This window comes from Plectropomus leopardus, chromosome 4, assembly GCF_026936395.1.
Source record: "Plectropomus leopardus strain MGB_pleo_1.0 chromosome 4, ASM2693639v1, whole genome shotgun sequence".
Lineage (NCBI taxonomy): Eukaryota > Metazoa > Chordata > Actinopteri > Perciformes > Serranidae > Plectropomus > Plectropomus leopardus.
The window spans coordinates 35,256,855-35,274,159 of record NC_142179.1 but is presented as its reverse complement, the minus strand read 5'-3'; the positions used below and the strand labels follow the sequence as shown (position 1 = coordinate 35,274,159).

Genomic DNA, 17,305 nt, shown 5'->3' with positions numbered 1-17,305 from the left:
GAGCCACTTTACAAAGTGACACTAGAAACAAGCATATCAAAGTATTTTGTCTTGTGTAATCCCAAGAAACCAATACTGCCACAGCAGGGTCCATCTTCAGCTGGCATCAAAACCTTATGGATGACCATGCATGATAGCTTGACAAGGTGATTCTCTAATGCTGAAGACAGAAAGTGTTTGGTGTTGGTACTTGTCCTTGATACCCATTTCAAAGGACAAGGCCTTCATCTTAGCAGAGACATTACAGAATGGCTGAAAGAGGAAGCTGTACATGACATGGCAAAAACAGTGGAAGAGACTGGTGAGGTCGAGGATCTAGCAAAAAGACAGTCTAGGCCAATTCCCTCCAACTCTTGGGGACAGTCTGTATGCAAACTTTCTTAGAGCAGCTCGCCACACACTGTACGTTTACATGCACAGTTAAGGGGAGCTATGGTTATAGCTTATTCAAGCCACATACCGAGCAAGTTAGCAAGCAGCAAAGGGGTTGCATGTCAAACGGTGAAAATATGACTGACTTTTCGGCGCTGTACATACATACTCCACCCTTTACTTTTGTAATGTGTCTTGTTTTGGTTTCTTCCTTCTTCTCCTTCTTAGTTTGTTTTTCCCGTCTTTCTTCTACAAATTTATGCAGTTTGACTTCTAGGTCAAAGTTCAGATGGTGACAAGGAGCATGCACAGAACACCGAGGCCAGTTCAGGTCCGGTTGAGGCATATACATGAAAAAGTAAATCGACCCCCACCCGCATAATCTAGGTTTGTTAGGTTTGTTCTTGAGTTCAAGAAATTTGATTCAGTATGATTTCAGTAGGACTAACATGTTTACATGTATTTTAAAAGATCAGTTTTAGTTGGAATAACTTCTATCACCATGTAAATGTACTGACGGTTAAAGCCAGGTCCAGCTTCAAAACTGAGCTTGAGGGTTATCTGAAAGAGCCAGTGGTTAAGAGAAGTACCTGACATTTGCAGAGGTGGAAGAAAAATGTGGGGAGAGTTCAAAAACTTTTTTCTTTGGCCAGAAAACATTTCTGTCTGCCACCATTCACTATCCCAGGTAAGTGAGTGCTCAGCAAGGTATGGATCCTATATGAAAGTCTGTAAAAAGTCTTCTCAACTGGAATTACTGACTTTGAAGGAAAAATGTCTCAAAAAATAAAAATGTACATCTTTTTATAGTGAGCCTGATGTTAAATTCCAGATTAATTTCTTTGAATTCAATGTTCAGTTCACACATTCATTTATTTGTGGCTGCCCACTATGATTAGAACATTTGCCACCATGTACTGATTTTATATTTTTGTAACTGGACCCTTCATCAGAGTGCTATTGGAATATATGCCCTGTTATTCACAGCACCACACTCTTGGAGTGCAAGACATACTCTGGGCACAGACGGAGCAGCAGCACAACAGGTGCAGTGAAAGAGAAACTTAATCATTAATTGACTTATGCCTATAAGTTTGCTTTTTAACTTACTCTGCAGCAGCTGCTCCTTTCATCCATTAATCTGATCAGTTCTGACCAGACTGACAAATCAGTTATCCACTGCAAGACTCAAACTGCTACTGAGAAAAAAAAGAACTCATGAGGAGTTTGGTCTCCACTTTGTTCAAGAACCGCATAAACTTCTTACACAGTTACTTTCATTCATAGATTCTTATTCTGTGGAAAACCTTGAGATTCATATATTTATTTATTAACTTACGTATCTATTGTTTTGACTTAGACGTTTAGTTCACAGTTCTTCAGTTTGAGCAGGGGGTTGATATTGGCTAATCCCGCTCCAAACTATTTAAAAGTCTTCTATGGGTCGACCTTTACTTTATATACAGTACAACCTGGAGTTCTAAACATCAGCTGCTCTGAGCTTCACACATTGCCCAGTGTGCTCCTGTGAAGTGGGTCAGCATTATTAGCACACCTCGACTGAGCTGTGGAACTCTCTCTCTTCCTTTGCACACGTCTCACCTATTCCCCGTGATCCTCTCTCACCCCGTAAGGTCAGTCATAAGCCTGTGACCGACGTTAAGCCACCAGCTGCTCTCACAACATGACTGTGAGTGTCAAGTAGTCCATCTGGCAGGGACAGTCCAGGGACCATGACTCTATTGAGTTCCTCGTTGAAGACGACTGTGGCAGCATTACATGTCAAGATGTTGTTGTTCAAGTCAAGCCCATTTTTTGCTTTAGTTATTGCTATATATACTGTTTTTCACTCTTACTCATGCTCTTTTCATTTTATATTCCTGCCTGATGGAATCTTAATAGTAGCAGGTGATTTTAATCTACTCATCCTTCAACTCCAAAGATGAAGAAGGATCAAGGTTAGATTTTAATTTCAGTTTTTAAACTGTGTTTGAAAATGACTAATAAATCTACCTCGTATATTGAGCAGCACAAAAGCACAGACTTTTATGTATAAAGACCCATCATTCCCCCATAAGCAGGCAAGGTGACAGTGGCAAGGAAGAACTCCCCTTTATGGTCATTTAGGTTGACTTGCATGTGAGCTGTGTGAAAATGAGGTGTTGATGGGTTGACACCTCGAGCAGAGCCAGGCTGTGGGAGGGCGACCATCTGTGTCAACTGGTTGGGCTGAGAGGGTGAGGAAGATATAGAGATGAACAGCAACAATAATAGCAATAACAACTACCATAATAATAGGAATCAGACTTATACACAGGTTAAATGACTGACTATCTCACTCAGTATGAAGAAAAGAGCCAGCCAGAGTGTGCCTCTTGCTCTGCTGCAGTGCAGTGGGATCACTTTGGATATCACCTGTCACAGATGTAAGAAGAACCCTTCTGTAATGGAAACGCAGTAACAGTATTGAACAGTAACTCCCAAACTACCAGAGCTGTAAGGATTTGTGTATTCATACTGAACATTCACAGTATCGAGGTCAAGGTCTGGTGCACATAGGGCCATGCTGAATATATGGACATACATTACACTTGGGCTGCAACAACGAATTGATAAAATCCATAATAATCGATTATTAAATGTGCAACAAATAAAATTATCGATCCGTTGTGTCACACGATCATTACGTCACTCCCTGTGTAGCAGGACTCGTTACATCACATGCAGAAGTCAGTGTTTGGAAGAGGTATGCCGGAGGCAGAGAGGATGTTTCGTACAAAAAATTCAAAAGGTTTGGAGCACCTCACGTTATGCAAAACAAGGAAGTGTGTGAGCTGCAAAATATGCAAAAGTGACATGGCGTGGTACAGAAGCATGACAGTTATGATGCAGCATCTAAAGCGAAAGTGAGGAGGAGGAGAACTTAACAACAGGGTAAGTCAACAAAAAACACCGTATGTACAGTTTTAAAGTGAGGAAACGTATGTTGTAAAAGCTGTCAACATTTAGTTTTTGAATTGTTTCATATTTGATTTTGCAGTTTATCATTTATAATTTAATATTATTTTGACAGCTCAGGGATGTTAAAGCAACCACCTGTTTATAAACTTTCAGCACTCTTGTCAATGATAATCTGTTTTTGAACAAAGTTTTTTTTTTTAATCCGATTCCTTGATAAATCGAAAAAATTTTCTGATTAATCAATTATCAAAATAATTGTAAGTTGCAGCCCTACATCACACATTAAATGCCGCAGGCATTTGCAGACTTTTGTTTTTTTTTAATAGTACGATTGACTGCCTGTGTCAGCCCCCAGCAATAAACGGGAGGTGAGCTTACCTCCTTCTTACTGCTGACATCGGGTGAAAGTGTAACTAACTATATTGGAGTTTTTGCTGATATCCAATATGCAGATATATAACTACTCATATGACAGATAACTGCCCCACCTAAGTTTAGTGAGTCTCCTTTGTAGTGGCATTAACATCATATTGCATGTTCTTATCATCATGGCCCACCAGCAGATTGAGACATAAAATACAACGCTTTTCATTGTATGTTATATTCATTCATTGTGCAAAATAACAAAAAATATTTCAACTGAGGGTCGATGTTTCGTACATGTTCACCATGTCAATAAAAAAAATAATTTTAAAAAATGTTTGGCATATCAGCAGAAATCAGCATGTTGGCTGATACCGATATTTCATTTTAAAGCCAATATCGCCTGGTGCCGATGACATGCCGATATAATATCTTGCATCCCTTGTCTATAGTGAAAGTCTGTTGAATATCCAGATTAAAACAAACTTAACCATGGTGAGACAGCTGTGACTGGCTTGACTGCAGTGTTTTTGACTGGACTGAAATGTGGAACATTGGAGCATTCGCAATTAGTGTGTTTGCTATGCTTCCAGCCCAAGCAGTCGCAAAAAAATGGGCGTCGATATGTTGATTGGCTTCGATGTGGAACCAAAGTTCACATGCTCTGCAAATAACGCTCAGTAATTTTTAACTATACGCTGTTATCAACATGTGCTGAGGTAAGCAAAACAAGTTGATTGGCATGTGAGTCAGTCACGCTATAGCGAGTGAAAATCTGGATCTGGAAGACCTGCCTACCGGTACACGCTTTGCTAGTGACGGAGAGACAGTTGTGTATAAAAAGAGCACAGTGTGGTGCCGTTGCTTCACCACTGTTGTGTCTTGTAGGTAGAAAATATCAATGCAGCATAGTATTACAATATTTTTGCATGCCAACATCGTATTGATACACGGGTAACTGATTTTTTTCTATTATATTAATAATTCGTATTACAATTAGGCCCACAGATCAAACTGTTGGTAGCCTACTAGAATAATAAAATCAATTGCTTTGTCAGTGCCGTAGATACATTTTGCTGAAATAAAAATTATTGAAGTGAGATAAACAGACTGAATACCTTTTTTTATAGATACAATAGATGTTGACAATGTTTTCCTTTGGGGACATCATTTGCAGCTGAAAACAGGTAATGGTTTGCAATATATATATCCCAATATATTATACCTCAACATATCGCAACATGTTTAAAATCATAATAATATTGCATCTTGACTTCAAACAGCTTTTAGATGGAAAAAAGCAGAATGGGATAAAATGATTGCTGAAGCATTTACATTGGCATATAAAAATTGTGAAACTAACTGTAACATTCCTCTCAATACACAGTGTTTATTTTTTATTTCATAGATAGCCAAGCCCATTTATAGCCTTGACCTGTTGCCTTTTGGGAAAGCTGTTTTTACAGAGTAATACAGAATTGTTTTAAAGGTTCATGATTCTTTTGTTGAAAATAGTACCAGAGTTGCCAGTGAGAAAAGCGCTGGTGTAAAAAAAAAAACAGCCGCTTTGACAGTCAGATCATGTGCCATCACCGCTGCTGGACCACTGAAAGAGACAGCCAACACGTGTGAGCTCCTCTCCATTCTGTTAGGATGAAGAGCCACAGCACTGAGTGTGCTGGAGCTGTCACGACTCAGCAGGCGATGAAATGGCATAAATGAATAGACAGTCAGCGCTTAATTTAGAAAGCTAATTCAATCAGCGAGGAGAATACAAATTTCAGGTTGACTTCAAATCAAGGCAAGTAGTTAAAGCAGTATTAATGATACTTTTTTTTACACTTAGGTGCAGTTAAGAAGTGAGAAACACAATATATGTGTGGAGCTGTCACACTGAGTGGCACCTTTCATATGACATTTAATGTAGACCGTTTAAGAACACATCATCATTCAGTACAGCCGAGATATGAAGAGAAAGAAAAGAGAGTACAAACATGTTTCCTTTGGTCAAAGACAGGACAATAGGTTGCTAGGAAACTGACTTTAGAAGAAGGTATATTTGACACTATGGGAATGTCATTGGTGCTCAGAGACTCAGTGAATAACAGTGCTGCTGACAGAAGTACAAATAGTCTAATATAACACATGCTCTAATGCACTTTACAGCCTTTCTCTTAAGAGCCTTGATAAAGCTGCTCTGCATTTAGTTTTATTTGAATGTGGGAGCATTCAAAGTGGTGCCGTTAAAGAGTTATGAATTCACTGGAGAGTTTTCAGTCTTTATTTCTTTTGTGCGCCAGGTGCAACGGATTCATACAGAACTGGCCTATTTTATTCATGTTGACACATTGACAGTTACGATGCAGGGTCTTCTTATATGCAGGTTGTATGTGCATCACAAAACACTGCAAACTCTCCATTTAGGATTGTCCATTGTCCAGTCTGGCTTTTAAGTGTCTCACTTTTAGAAATAGGGTCAGTGGGGTTCATTCAGACACCAATGAATGGTGCAGCTTGAAACTATTGTACCTTTAAGATCAACTTGGATCCATTTTGAAATTTGTTTAGTTGTTTCTCAGCTATACCAGCAATCCTATTGTTCAACCTTGGGTTATATTTCTTCTTGCAGTCACATCCAGAGAGGCTGGCTTCAGTTCTATGGGCCACAAAAAGCCACGGGAAAAACACTGACCAGTCACTACAAAACATACACATTTAGAGCCTGAAAGCTGCTGGAAAAGAGTCGCTAAAAATACCCAGTAGTGGTTTCTAAAAAGCTGCTAGAAAAACACTGATGGGGCTCCATGTTTCCAAAAACACTGCCAAGTCATGATGAAACACCCGCTTCGTTGTCACCCGCTTTATTATATTCAAGTTGGGTTTTTTTGTCTTGAACGGTGTTCTGCATCATGCCAGGTGTCTTGTCAAGGTGATATGTCCTCGACTGACAGGAACGTCACTTTACAAACATTAATATGATACATATGAAACGTGCAATTGTAAGATATAGGTGGTTTGCATACTATGCCGGCATTGTCTTCTGATCACTGGGATGAACCAAGCAGAGTCAGAACTATTATTGATTGGGGGTCGACAGATTATCGGCCTGGCCGATTAATTGGGATGATATTTGGCATTTTGCCAATTATCTGTATCAGCATTTTATTTTAATGATTGCTGATTAAATTAATTAAAAAAGTGCACAGCAAGTGTCAGCATAGGAGGAACTGTAACACCCGCAAACGTAATAAACCACAAATGTAATGAACCAAAAACGTAACAGAAGTCTTCAGCTTTTAATGTAATAATCACACAAACATAATAAATTTACCACAAACGTAATAGCAGGTGCCTACTACAAACGGAATACGCAATTTCCCACAAATGTGATAGCATGTGGGAATTCTTTAAACTGACAAGGAATGATTGCAGCTGCAGCATACAGCCTATATTGCATGTTATGTTTTAAGAGTGCTGCGCTGACATGCTCTGCCCAAACCTGTGATATTTTCTAATGACCTGACTCAAACCCATTGGTAGGCGTATGGGTAAATAAACAAACAATAACATATTACACTTTTGGGAAATTATTACAATTTTGAAAGCTGAAAATTTTCACCTTCATACAAACATAACAAATCCCTGCAAATGTAGTGGAAATTTTGTATTAGGTTTGTAGTAGGCAACTGCTATTACATTTGTGGGGAATGCATTACATTTGTGGGATTATTACATTAAAAGCTGCAACGTTTTTGGTTTATTAAGTTTGTGGGCTGTTAATACGTTTGCAGGTGTTTCAGGAACTTTCACTTTGTAGAACCCCAGGGAGCTGTGCATTGTGCTACAGCATTTTTTATTTAAATTGTCACTTGATTTTATTTATTTAAAAAAATAAAATAAAGAGCTGCTGGGAACTTGCTGTATATGATGTTGAAGTTTCCGTTTTGATTAAATATCAGCTAAAGGCATTTAAACAAAAGTTTTATGTCAGAGTTTGCGATATTACATACATATATATCTATATATGTTATTGGTCCCATTAACTACAAATAATCGGTATCGGTATCGATTCTGAAAAACCAACATCTGTTGACCCCTGGTATTGATAATAAAAGATCATTTGATTTCAACATTGTTCAGGCTCACTGGTGCATTATATTAATAAAAATGCAAGGATGCCAACATTTTCAGCCACTTCTGTAAATGTTTCAGCTTTTGTTTTGTCTTTGGTTAATGAAATAGACTGAGTGCAGCTACTTCATCTGAGACACACCTGATCTCTGTGGTCTCTGTTCTGTAGCTGGGAGAAACAGGGCAGCATACTGTCTCAGTGCGTCTGCTCTCCATCGTCATGTTGTAAAACTTTGCATAGATTAGCCACTGCTGTTGTAGTCTCCAAGGGCAGGCCATTGTGTGTATGAATGAGGTGCACAGGCTCAGAGCTGCTTCAGTCGTGACATTAATAATAATGCAGAAAGGGCCATTACATAAACATACACCTACATTAGTGTTGCAAATGAATGAGTAGTAAAATAATTCTATTGTGCATGAACATATGAGCTTGTTTGAAAATATATCGTTTTTTAGCTGTAAACGTCAGGGAGCTTTGTGTTCTGCAAATGACAAGTTGTTTTGGTAGCATGTGTTGTATAGAAAAGTCACAGCCCTCCATAATTCCATAGAAATTTGAATTTAGCATTACAGTTATCTCTGACAGTCTGAAAGGCAATAATCAGTAATAGTCGCCGTTTACACTTTGGCCGTGCCTTTGTCGTCCCTGCCTTTTTTCTGTCGTCCTTGCCTTTTTCCTGAAACAAACCTTCCATCCTTGACTTGTGCATCTGTGCGGTGACTCACCCCCCGATGATGTCACAACTCCTTCGTTGCCATGGCAGTCGTCATGGCAACCGGTGTCTAGGTTCCCTGAAGCGGAGACGAGAGTGATTCTGACAAGGAAGCTAAAGGGGTTAATATTGATAGCTGGGTGTAATTATTTTCCCCAACTACAGTAGGGCTTTATTCTGCTCTCTGTACACTGGCTTACATGTCCTTGGGTAACGGAGAAAAGACTGAGAAGTAAATGGATGCACTGTGACACCAAAACAACAAGTGCAACAGATACTCCCTGCGGGAAAACAGATGCAGCAATGATTCTCAGTGATAGAACTGTAGGTGTATAATGGAGGATAAACCCTACTAACCCCATTTCATTCGCCGTTTGAGACTATTTTAGCTTTAATTAATTGTATAAGTATTAAAGTAATATAACAAGGAGAAGAAAATGGTAGAATAATAATAATAATAATCTTTTTTATTCACCCAATCACCAGAATAAATATTTGCTTCGTATGCTTCTTTCAAAGCATGGATATCACATTTGTACATTTCATATGTTAAACTTTTTGTAACATAGGTGGCAGATATGCTGTACAGTTATGTTTATTTACATTACATTTATTTTTTAAAAGTTTAATTTTTCTTGTTAAAAAAGTAAAATTTTGGTTTTGCACTGTTGGATTGAAAATAGAAATTATATTAGTTTCTTTCAGAATGCTGTGAAGAGTAATTCTTGGTCGTGGTTTGCTCCACAGGGTCTAATCTGTGCCCTCGGAGTTTAGACTGCGCCCAGGCGGGTCGAGACTTCTGCCAGCCCGGCAGCTCACACTGCGGTCCCTGCCTGCGCCCTCTGGTGGAGGACTCCCGAGGTCGCTGTGTGGTCAAGAGGAGACATGCTCCTCACTCCATGAAAGGTAGGCACATCCCTGCAATGTCCATTATAGTCCATAATACACAACAACACTCAGCTAAACTAAGCTAAATTAAGCTAAGCACTTTTGTGTTTATATCTTGGGTATGTATTTAGTTTGGGATGCTCCACCATGTCTAGAAAGTATAAGCAAAAGTTGGGCAGCGGACTCAACAGGGACTAGAAAATGTGTCCTTTACGAGGTTGTTTCTCAGGTTCCACCTGCTTGCTGGAGTAGTAAACTTGGTTTCGTGGCATACAGGATTCTACTGACGTGACAGATTATTTCCCAGTTATTAGTCACTCTGTATTTCCATGGAAAGACAACAGTAGAAAAATGCTTTTATTTTGAGAGATAATTGCCCCTCAACATAAATACATTTTGATTATATATTTGATTTTGTTGGTAATAGTTCTGTAATCCCAATATGACACAAGTGTGTGCTTTGAAGTCACTTGTGGCACGACAGTGATGTGGTCAGGACGGAGGCACGTGCACCAAGGTCTGTTAGCACCACTGTACATTGATACATTTACTATACAGGGAGTCTTTTCATGAGCTTTAAAGGGTTTTATCGTATGTAGACATTCAGTGGAGGTTTGTGAAGGCTGGATGAGATGAGCTCAGTGCAAGCACCTCAGTCCACACCGCAGCGCTGTCGTGCCACAAATGACAAAGTACACCCTCCCATGTAATACTGCTAAATATTTCTATTGAAGAATTGTAATCAAGGTTGTGTCATCAGTGAAGGGCGTTGTGCAATTAAAAAAATGAAAGTAATTGTTAGTAGCAAGATGGTGGATCACAATGATTACCAGCGAGCTTTAGTTCTTTTATTACAGATATTTTTGTTTTTATCCAAAAAAACAAGCGCGAACCATCTAAAAATGAAGACCTGTAGAATATGAAACATTAACTGGTGCCATCACGGTTCACACTTCAGGTCTTGGAAAACCTGACAATTTGTTTGGTTCCAGCAGGGAACCAATTTTTCAGGTTCCGAACCATTTCATCTTTGGTACAGGCTTATCAGAGCTTTTTGATAAAAACAGTTTCCCTGTGCTGCTGCAAATAGGGGGATAACGGTTCACAGAAGTCACAGTTTGGTTCATACCCCAGGAGTCACAATTTGTTGAGAGTTTGGTACAGCAAAAAAAAAAAAAAGTATTTTGACAGAAAAAATCTACTTACTAGGCAAAGAGGTATTTTGTCCACTATCAACATTGGTAAACTACATGTGTGTAATGTGTCAGCTTTATGTGTTTTCGTATCTACATTTCATTGCTTTAAATGTGAAGTACTTGTGGGTTTGTGATTTATTTATTTATCTATTCATGTTTTGATTTAAGATACACAGCAGATTTTACAATTGTACATGTAAAATTTGTTAGACAAACAACAAATAAATCATGATATCATAAACGATAATAATAATAATAATAATAATAATAATAATAACAGAACAACACCAACAACATAATGCAGCAGGAAAAATAACTGATACCAACTGTAACAATAATATGGAAATGTGTAAAAATAGCAACAAAGACCATAAAAGTATAGACATATATACAAATGTTTAAATAAAAAGAAATACATATATAATCTAAGATAATAATACTTACAAGAATATCCATTTCTAGAAAAAAAGAGAATTATTATTTCTAGAAAAAGAATAATTATTTCTAGAAAAAGAATAATTATTTCTAGAAAAAAATAATTATTATTTCTAGGAAGAAAAATAAGTATTTAACAATAAATAAATGAAGTTCAAGAATTAATCTTGTGAATAAATGGTTCCCAGATCGGCTGAAATATCTCTTGCTTGTCATCCCTCAAATATCTTATTTTTTTCAAGAGGAACAAAAAGCTCAAGTCATGTACCCAGCTGATGTGAGTAGGCGGAAGGTTTGATTTCCAGTTGAGGAGAATCAGCCATCTGGCTGTTAGTGTAGAAAGGGCGAGGGCACCCTTATGAAGATGTGAAAGTAGGAAAAAAGGGAGTCTTTTGGTTAGCTTTCGTGAGTGTTTTTATCATGTTTAGACATTTCAGTGGTGTTTTGTGATTCCTTCAGCACTCAAGGCTGCTGGAGTCTCTGCCAAGCAGGACTCACCTGTCAGTCTCACCGACCCACTGACTCACGCCCTGACTGCCCTGCTGCCAGCTCAACAACACGCTGCAGTCAAGAACGTCACAGTGATCGTTTGCTTTGTCTCATTAGACTCAGTCATCCTCTCTTTGATCCTCCTGCCACGTCTCTCATGCTATTCTCCCTTCAGTTTCTTCTCTTCTCTCTGTTTCTTTCTGGATATTTTCCAAGTAAAATAACTCGGTCTGTCACAGTAACTACTTTTGATGTCCCAGAATATATTTGCAATAAACAATGTTATTGTTGTTTTGAGATAATTTTATGCAACCTTTGTCCTGTAGTCAAAAACCACAAGAAATGTCCTTTAAATTCTTAAGAATATTCAGACTTTGGAATGTAAATATTTAACATATTTAACATTAAAAAAAAATCTTGCTGATATGCGGCAGTCGGCTCCTGAGGATGGACGGCTTGGGAGCCAGACAGTTTGATGGTGGATTTACAGTGTAAGATGAAGTTTTTTGGAGGGTAAAACTACAAATACCAAGCTTTTTGGCTCATTGCAAGTGTACAGAAAGCTAACGCCTAAGCTAACTTGATATCTATATATCGTATGATATGCCGATTCTTAACAGGCCTTAGAAATCCCTCTACAAGCTGACAAAAGGGCAGTGAAAAGTACACAGTGAATGTAGTTTTAGACTCAGTCATCAGCTGTGTTGTTTGCACATTTATTTAAAAAATATCATATGGATATTATGGACATAAGTAGGATAGCAAATCGTAAGCACTTGTCTTAATTGATTATTGGTAAATTAACAACTGATTGATCGTTATTTGAAAAAAATAAAAATAATAAAAAGAAAAATTATTTCAGACAATTCCAAATGCGTATTTTCCTCAACCAAAGCTCACCGCAACATGTTGCATGTACTCTGACAGCTTTAAATTTCACATGATTCATTAATTTGTAATGACCGATTTATTGTTTGTCGATGAATTGTTATCATCCCTGGACATAAGTATTCAGACGCTCTGCTATGACACTTGAAATTTAGCTCATGTACCTTCCACCTCTCTCTATCATATGCCTACAGCTTTTTTGGAGTCCATCCCAGGTAAATTCAACTTACTGGACATGATTTACAAAGGCCTCACAGCTGACAGTGTATATCAGAGCAAAAAAACAGCCATAAAGGTGAAAGGAACTGCCTGCTGAGCTCAGAGACAGGATTGGCTACTCACTGACATTGTTTTGTTATGTTGGTTTTATTTATCTAGTCCTCAGTACCACTTCATCTACTGAATAAATAGAAAGTTTGTTATCTGGAGTACCCAGAGTAACAGGGAGGCTGTTTCTTTTCTGTGTTTTTTCTCTCTCTCTTTGTCCTCGTTGCCAACCACCCACACTTTGAGCAGCCGGGCATGACAGTGGAGCACCGAGTCATCCACCCGCACACAGTCACACACACACACACACACACACACACACACACACACACACACACACACACACACACACACAGTGTGCACCACATCTATTCTCCCACCCACACCCAGTAGTAGTATGATGTATAAAAAAACCCTGCACAGTCCCATCCAGTCATCTACTCACAAACACACACATACTCATCCTCAAGTAGAGAGTTAAATGTTCTACATGCACACGCACACACACATACACACACACACACACACACACACACACACACACACACACACACACACACACACACACACACACACACACAGATACTTATTGGAGGATCGGTGGTTCGGGCCCCAGCTCCTGATACTGAGTCAAATAGCTCCTGATGGCTGTGCTGCTGGTTTGTGAGTGTATGTGAATGTTTAACAGATGAGCAGGTGACATCCTTTATGGCAGCCTCCGCCACCAGTGTATGAATGTGTGTGTGAGTGGGTGAATGTGACATGTACGGTAAAAGTGCCTTGAGCAGTTGGAAGACTTGAAAGGCACTATACAAGTCCAATTCTTTTTTTCAGTGTTTACATTCACACAGGCTTCATCCACCTGTGCTGCACAATTATCACTTACACAGAGATTGCGCCATAAAGCAGCTTCAAAGTCCGTCTTTAATGCCTCTTTTGCATGTTACACAGTATATGACAGCAGCATCACTGTGCCCCTCCAGTGTGTGATTATAGACAACATGCTGGCAATGCAGAATAAAGAGAGTGTCAGCCTCCAGTGTAACATGTAACATGCGCACCCTTTCTAAATCATATTATTTTTTATTCTTCTCTCTTCTATATTTCACATCTAACAATTTTCTCTCTAATAAGTTCATTTAAGTGACAGTAATGATAAAAAGTTAAAATTATTCTTATTTGGTTTGCTGCATTTTTAAAGTTTACAGTTTTTTTTGTGATCAAATTTTTATAGAGATATTTACAAGAACTGGAAGGGATCATTACAATAGCCAAAGTGCATACCAAAGTGGGAGGCAGTTGACAAAGCACACTGCGGTGTAATGTTGTTGTTTTTGGGGGTTTTTTTGTTTTTTTTATTCACATTGTTGAGCTCTGTATGTAGGCCAATGAAAAGAGACCCTGAAATTTGGTATCTCATCAATCAAATATTATAAGTAGAGCAGGAGGTATGGAAATGTCCATGTGTATGTACTTTGGGGGACTGCCTGGGGCCCAAGATTATGGTTATGATGGTGTCATGACATTCCCTAATGTGTTTATGGTATCAAATGCTAGTTTCAAGTCTTCAGCACAGCATGTTGTTCACTTTGCGAATGTAGTCTCATTTAGAGTAAAATAGGTGTGTTTGCCTTTTGATCAATGAGTCAGATCCACCCCCACCCCTCGCTTCTCCATAGCTCTCACGTCTTGTTCAAATATTGTCACTCCGGGTTCCTCCAAAAAAACAAATAGCTGCAGCCAAAATGCCAAACGCAAGTCCATAAACCAATAAGTGTTGTCTGGGGCTCTATATCCATTCTTTTACTCAGTCCACACACACACACACACATACACATAACTGTCAGTTCCCATGCCTGTGTGGCTTCCTCCCACTCACTCTGCAGTGCAGCAGAGGATCACCATAGGTGGAGGGACATGAATGCTGGTTCACTCAAACAATCAGGGCTGCAGTTCAGTCTGATTGCCACATGAGGGCGGTGTTACTTTTTTTTAAAAAAAGAAAAAAAAAGCTTGACCCTCAGCAGTATTTCCTCAGCGACAGGACAAATGACTCTAATTTCCAGCAGTCAGCAGCAGCAACAGCAGGGTCACAGAGCTGATATCACTTAATCTGTGTGACCATGATGACTTTTTAGGAATGAAGAGCGTTTTCAAGCTTGCTTTGGTTGGCTGCAGAGCTGATTGGACATGGGGACATGAGACTTGACTAATGTGAGATTGGAGTGCTTAAAGACTGTCTAGTCTCAAGGTTTGACCTGTTAAGATGAAGCAATTAAAAAATTACGTGAGACAGCTTCAAGCAGGCCATGCACAGTCGCACTGCTTAAATATTTAGCTGTTACATCTGTCTGCTTAAAGGACTTGTTCAGCTCAGTTTAGTTTATTCATAGAGTCAATAAAAATATCGATAGATATAGATACAAACATGATTTCAAGTAAAATGAGACGTGTACTTTGCCAAATTTAACACCTGAATTCCAGTTTACTTGTCAATATGTTTGGTTTTTCTTCTATAAAAAACCCAAATAAAACACATTTGTCCAAATATTCATATCAAAACAAAAATAAAGAAAGAGGAAGGATCAGACAGCCTGCAAAGTCCAAGAAAATATCCCTGAGGATTATCTGTTATTTCTGCTTAGATATTCAACAGAAAGTCTGTGTTGCAGACTTGGTGTGGAGCCATTTGAAAAAACTCGAGTGTTGATAAGCCATGGACATTCAAATAAAAGATGCAACTGAGATGCATTATGGGAAACAGAGGACTTTTTTCTTTGATTTTGGACCCATGGAAAGTGGGTATTTAATTAGTATTTAAGTATTTAATTTAATTAGTATCTGTCTGTCTGTTTGTTTGTTTGTTTGTTTGATCTTTTGTTTTTGCTAATTCCCAGGTCATTTCTCTTATTTTTTTTGCAATTTGCAATTTGAAGGACATGTCATGAGTTGCTAATTGTCTTTTATCCCATGTTTTTGAAAGAAATCAAACCAATTTGCTCACATTTCAAAGGTTTAAATACTTGCGAAAGGCATCTGAGCATAGCACATGGAAACAGATGTCAGTCCAGGTTTCAAAGGGTTAACTACTGGTCACTTAGTCACTGGTTTCTAACTAGAGTTGATGCAGGTCTTTTATGAGTGAATTCATTTCCTAGCATTAACTTATTTTGAATGTTTGCTTGCTGGATCTTCTTGTAACTATTTGTGCACTTTGACCTCTTCTGATTGGTAATGAAGGAGTGTTTTTGTTGAACACTTGTATAAATGTGATTTGTTAAAGGATGTGAGGATTTCTGATTTCGTGTTCCTCCAGGTAAGGTTATCACTCATCCTGAGCTGGATGAGGAAATTGACTTCCTGTCCGCCATCATCAGTGAACAGAGAACCGAGTCCAGGATGTCAGGTACTGCATACAGCCATATTCACATTTAAAACTGCATCCCTACCGATGTAATGACTCAAACCACTGTTTGTTACCTCAGCTCCGCCCTCCCGAGACATCCCCAAACCCAAACCCAAGCAGCTGGGTGAGCACGGTGCTGCCCACAGAGCCTCGACCACAGAGCAGCCAAGGAGCCACAGCGTCCCATTCACCAGCACGGCACTACCCACCACCACCGCCACAAACCACACTCCTGCTCTGCTCAGCGACCCCATCATCCGCCCCTACCCCTCTAATGACCGCGTCTTCATCAGTAAGTCTTCTCTGACCTTTAGTCATGACCTCACTTCCTCCTGGAGTTTTGCTTCATTGGGTTTAAAGAAGTAACTGCAGTTTTGAATTGAGTGCTGTGGTCAGTGTGACTTTATTTTGTTACAGCGCTGGAGAAAAATTTCAACATAACCATTTTGTTTTTGCTTCTATTTTTCACAGGCTAAGTTAAACATTGAACACTTATTATGCACTCAATAGATAGATATGTTTCTCAAATGTTGGTCGCAAATTGATTAAAATCCATGTTAGACATCACTTCTCCTTTTCCAAGATAATCCATTCAAATCCATCCAAACCTTCAAAACCTTAGCTAATTGGCATAATTTCTTCCAAAACCCAGGGATGAAGGCAATTAGCAATGAAAAAAAAGTGACCCAAAAATTGGCAAAAAAATAAAACTGTGGAAAGTACTAGAAAATTACATGAAATTGGTAAAAAAAAATATAAATAAATAAAAATATAAATCATAAAAGAAAGAAAGAAAAAAAGAAAAACAAGTTGTTTTTTTTAATGCTTAAAAATTCCAGTAATTTTGTAACTTATATTTGAATATGTAATTCTGATCATTATGAATGCAGTTTTCCCTAAATTTTTTTGCCTTAGATTTTATTTAAAATCATTTTTTAAACATACTAATTTCCTGCAGCTTGTGGAACAATTTTTACCAAGATGCTCATTGACTTTTTTCCCATGATTCTTGAAAGAAATTCCTCAACTTTGATCAAGGATTAAAGGTTTAAATACTTTTGAATGCCATCTGAAAGCAGCACAAGAAAAGTGATGTCGCTCCAGGTTTCAAAGGGCTAAACAGCATGATTACTATACACACTATAAGGTGTGCCTTGCGATGGTTACAATAGGAGGACACTCTAAAATGTGCAGTT

The 17,305-nt window shown here is 38.5% G+C and overlaps 1 protein-coding gene across 1 annotated transcript in view; it reads left to right on the top strand.

The window, feature by feature from the left end:
- Positions 1 to 17,305, top strand: part of npdc1b (neural proliferation, differentiation and control, 1b) — a 35,125-nt gene that overhangs the window by 11,020 nt on the left and 6,800 nt on the right. The window contains exons 2-4 of the mRNA XM_042488977.2: positions 9,288 to 9,446; positions 16,020 to 16,109; positions 16,189 to 16,401. Coding sequence (XP_042344911.2) covers positions 9,288 to 9,446; positions 16,020 to 16,109; positions 16,189 to 16,401 — 462 coding nt within the window. The remainder of the gene's footprint in view (positions 1 to 9,287; positions 9,447 to 16,019; positions 16,110 to 16,188; positions 16,402 to 17,305) is intronic.